This window comes from Gekko japonicus, unplaced genomic scaffold (assembly GCF_001447785.1).
Source record: "Gekko japonicus isolate JY-2015 unplaced genomic scaffold, Gekko_japonicus_V1.1 scaffold1701, whole genome shotgun sequence".
In the NCBI taxonomy this organism is placed as follows: domain Eukaryota; kingdom Metazoa; phylum Chordata; class Lepidosauria; order Squamata; family Gekkonidae; genus Gekko; species Gekko japonicus.
In genome coordinates, this window is record NW_015167586.1 from 370,389 (window position 1) to 374,751 (window position 4,363).

At 44.9% G+C, this 4,363-nt stretch overlaps 1 protein-coding gene across 1 annotated transcript in view; it reads right to left on the reverse strand.

Moving 5' to 3' along the window:
* RIC8A (RIC8 guanine nucleotide exchange factor A) overlaps positions 1-4,363 on the reverse strand; it is a 40,634-nt gene that overhangs the window by 8,898 nt on the left and 27,373 nt on the right. Inside the window, exons 7-9 of the mRNA XM_015413924.1 lie at positions 4,188-4,283; positions 1,639-1,783; positions 307-451 (exon numbers count right to left, since the gene is read on the reverse strand). Coding sequence (XP_015269410.1) covers positions 307-451; positions 1,639-1,783; positions 4,188-4,283 — 386 coding nt within the window. The remainder of the gene's footprint in view (positions 1-306; positions 452-1,638; positions 1,784-4,187; positions 4,284-4,363) is intronic.

Below are 4,363 nucleotides of genomic sequence, written 5' to 3' on the forward strand. Positions count from 1 at the left end.
GCGGTGGCGGCCGGGACCGTTGGGGGCGGGGTGTGTGGCCTTATGACACACTTCCGGTGATGTCAGGGGGTGTGGCATATGCTAATGAGTTATGCTAATGAGTTCCCCTAGCTCTTTTTCTACGAAATGACCCCTGGGCGCAATAATCAGATATGAGAGAAATAATACACTGAGTAAGGTCTTCTAAAATATTTTCTTTGGTTCTAATTTCTGCTTAAGGTGGTAGCCATATGAGCAGAACTAGATAGATAGATAGAAATCTAGCAGCCATGCCTGTATAAGCTGTAAATATAAATGGGTTCATACTTGGGTTTTGCTTCCTTGTACTCCTCTGTATCAGTATCTTCATCCTCAGAGTATTCACCATCTGCCCGGCCACCAGCCATGAGGCCTCGTGCTGCCAAAAGCCCAGCAGCATTCCCATATCCTGTGTATTTCACAAACCGTGCCACTGTTGGAGCAATGAAAATGGGTGACATTCTTCTGCTTGCATTAGGAATCTACCCTATAGAAAATCAGGGCTATTTTTGGGCAGGAACACACAGGAACGGAGTTCCGGCTGACTCCCACGTTGGCCACACCCAGCAGGAACTCATTAGCATAATAGGCCACACCCAACGGCAGAAACTCATTAGGATTGGCTACATTAGGGGTGTGTGGCCTAACATGCAAAGAAGTTCCTGCTACAAAAAAAGCCCTGGGTTTTGACAATAAACAAAGTAAATAGAATAAGAAGCAAAAGGTGGGTGTGGCTGGATGACCACACTTCTGGTAACAATGGGTGTGGCCTAATATGCTAATGTGATGTGCTATCAGGGTGTGGCCTAATATGCTAATGAGTTTCTGCTGTTGGGTGTGGCCTATTATTCTACAAAAAAAGCCCTGGAAAACCTGAACGACTAAAGAGAGCTGTTGAATTCAAATGTTAGTAAGGCATGGAGGTTTTGTTTGATTGTTTTTGCTGGTCAAGTCAATGTTCAAGGAAGCAGTTTCTTGTAACCTCCTCAAGCAGTTATCCATATTTAGAGCCAATGTATACTTTTTGACCCAATGAAGAGATTTTCATTGTATAAACCCCTCACATTAATTTCAACAAGTTTGATTCTTCCCCAACTTCTGGCCATGTCCCATGTTATTTTTTTTCAACCAAATATTAACACCCACGCTAGATAAAGTGTGAAAAGCATCACGTGGGCAAACATCCACAGGCCGAAGCATATTTTAAGAGGAACACAGACATACCAGTTTTAGAAGATGTACCATGAGAAACTGCCTTTGCTGCCACAATACTGAAGAAAATTTATTATAGTAATGGTAATGGCCAAGTTCTTATGCGCTATCAATTTGTAAGCTTTTATTTCCTTCCCTTTTTCATCTGGGACTTTTCTTTCTTTGAAAGTACCCCAGCCAATGCTCAGCACCTCTCCATTTAATTCACTACATGCCTAGGCAATGGTCTTTTGCCACTGGAATGTTTGATTTGACTTTGGCTGTTAGCTCCACATGGTAGTCAACCGGGCCTGACATTAAACATCTAATTGAGATTATCGTATCCACCCAGCTCCCTTTTCAGACAGTGGACGTATATAATACAGGATAACTTGTGCCAGGGGAACAAGAGAAATGCTGAAGACTCACCACTCTCCTTGCAGAGAACAAAGAGGAACTCTGCTGCACAATGTTTCACATCGGTGTCAATGTGAGTCATGAGGCGCACAAGCTTATTCCTCAGTAAATTCCCCACCTCAGGTCTATTTTTCACATCACGCAGTGGGGGTAACACCTACAATCACAAGGAAAGGGAAGGCTGGTGTTAACAGGCTCGCCTGCCAGTCAAGCTAGGGCTCATGAGGCCCTACAAGCACTGTACCAAAATATTGTTCAACTAGAACTTCACATACAGAAATTGCCCTGGAGGCACTGGCCAGCATAAAAAGATCTTTTGAAAACGAAAATGACTTTGCAAATACCGTGAGTGTGGGGAGAGATTCACGTCAGTCGCCAATTATCATAGCTCCCAAAACAGTCAGTAAGAGACCAAAGAACTTCCAGCAAACTCAGTAACAATAAATGCTCTAACTGGGGAGAATGGGACTTTCCTAGTAATAACCTACCACATTTTGAGCGAGAGGAAAAAACCAGCGTATCGTGCAAACTTTGACGCAAGTGAGACATTTGGCATAATCACTGTGCAATCATCTGAACATGTTAAAGGGCTTATGGATCTGTAATGATGCTGTGCCCATGAAACAGAGCTATGCATACACTCGTGGCACTACTGCAAACTTCCAAAAACAGATCTGTGGTGAAGCAGGAAACTAGCCGCTTCACAGCTATCTGGCCATGTAGTAAAGTCGTCATGATCCAGTGAACAGTGTCAGATTAGGATTTTGGAGCCTCAGGTTCAAACCTCCATTCTACCACAGTACCTTGCTAGGCAACCTTGGGCCAGTCATTCACTCTTACAGCCTGGAGGTTTGGGGTGGAGCACCTTGGGGGGGGGGGTAGGGTATAATGCCAAGGAGTCCACCCTCCAAAGCAGACATTTTCTCCAGGGGAACTGATCTCTGCAGTCCAGAGATCAGTTTTCATTTCAGGAGATCTCCAGGGCCCCACCTGGAAGCTGGCAACCCTACTCACAAGGCTGTTGCAAGGATGAACTAGAGGAGGGGAAAGTGATATACTTTGGGTCTCCATTGGGGAGAAAAGCAGGGCATAATTATCCAAAACAAATAGATATGAAGCAACCCCAATGAGTGCTTTATCAAAATGCTAATCTCAACCCAAACCACATATTCTAACTGGTTCTGTGAATCCACCTCACTCCAGATCCTCTAGATCAGTGATGGCAAACCTTTTAGAGACCGAGTGCCCAAACAGCGACCCAAAACCCACTTATTTATCGCAAAGTGCCCACACGGCAATTTAACCTGAATACTGAGGTTTTACTTTAGAAAAAAACAACTCATACATTAAGATGATCCAAACAAAGTAAGGTAAAGCAATCCCAAATGCTTTCATTGATTTAAAATTATTTGGCAGAGAATTCGACACTTTAATGATGGTCTGGGCGATGGCATGTGTGCCCACAGAGAGGGCTCTGAGTGCCGCCTCTGGCACCCGTGCCATAGGTTCGCCACCACTGCTCTAGATCTTTGCAAGGGGCTCAGCATTTTCACTGCAGCAATACAGAAGAAAGTACTGAGGGTTGCTGACACCAACCAAGGCAGGGCTTTGAGTGGAAGGAAGTGACAAGCCGCTCTGAGGCCCCAGGAACCTCCAGGACAGGGCAGAGAAAGGATTTCAGAGGTCAGGCAAAGCCACAGTTTTCCTAATCCCTGTGACTGCCGACCATCCAGTTTAGACTAGTCTCCATTACAAAGAAGTTCAACACACTAGTGAGTCTGCAAAATACAGATGCGGCAAAGAATAAGAATAATAAGTGAGCATGCGCTGCTGAACTAATGCTGCGTCACGTACTGGACGTCATGAGAAAGTATTTAATATACAACGAGTGTGCTATTTTGGCAAAACCTATCGTAACTTTGAACTGAGTAGCCTCAGAGTTCAGAAAAATCAAAGCAGTCGCACACACCAAGGACCTTCTCTCTGTTCACTAGCTATGCTTCTCAAGGACTTCACCTTCCCCACCACATGCTGCATGAGGACTACACGGGTCGCATGAGCAGCATCTAGAAGACTGGACGGCTGGGACAGAAGATGTCTCTCTGAAGACACAAGGAGCAGTATTCCCATACTTTAAAGGACACTCCCCACAATATCATGAAAGGAACCAAGAATAAGAATATCATGTACATTGTAAGTTCGTGCACACTATTCACGCAATAATAGCAACTGTTTGAACAACTCACAGAGGTAGGCTACCCTCTCTGGATTCAGAACAATATGCCACCAGAATCTCTGCTCTGAGCTGGAGGGGATTATAGACTACTGTAGAGATTCTGGTGGCATATTGTTCTGAATCCAGAGAGGGTAGCCTACCTCTGTGAGTTGTTGTTTAACGTACTGCACAAGTGCAGGATTCTCTCTCATCCCTGGACAGGTTTGAGTGGCCTATCCTGTACACTCCAATATTCATTTCTAGGCTTATAGAACAGGGCAAGGCTTGCTTCATAGCTTGCTGGTTCAAAGGACGTTTCGGATCCTACCTGAACCAAATACAGTACCTTAGCTTTAAGGAACTTCCTTGTCTGCCGGTGAGCCCGGGCACTCTCAGTCAGCAAGTTCAGCACAGGAGTCAGACTCTCCTTAAGCTTGTGACCCTGTGGAGAATCCCACGAGAACCAGGAGTTCATAATTACACCCGCGTTATGTTTCCTTCTGTGAAAATACTCGTGGCTGT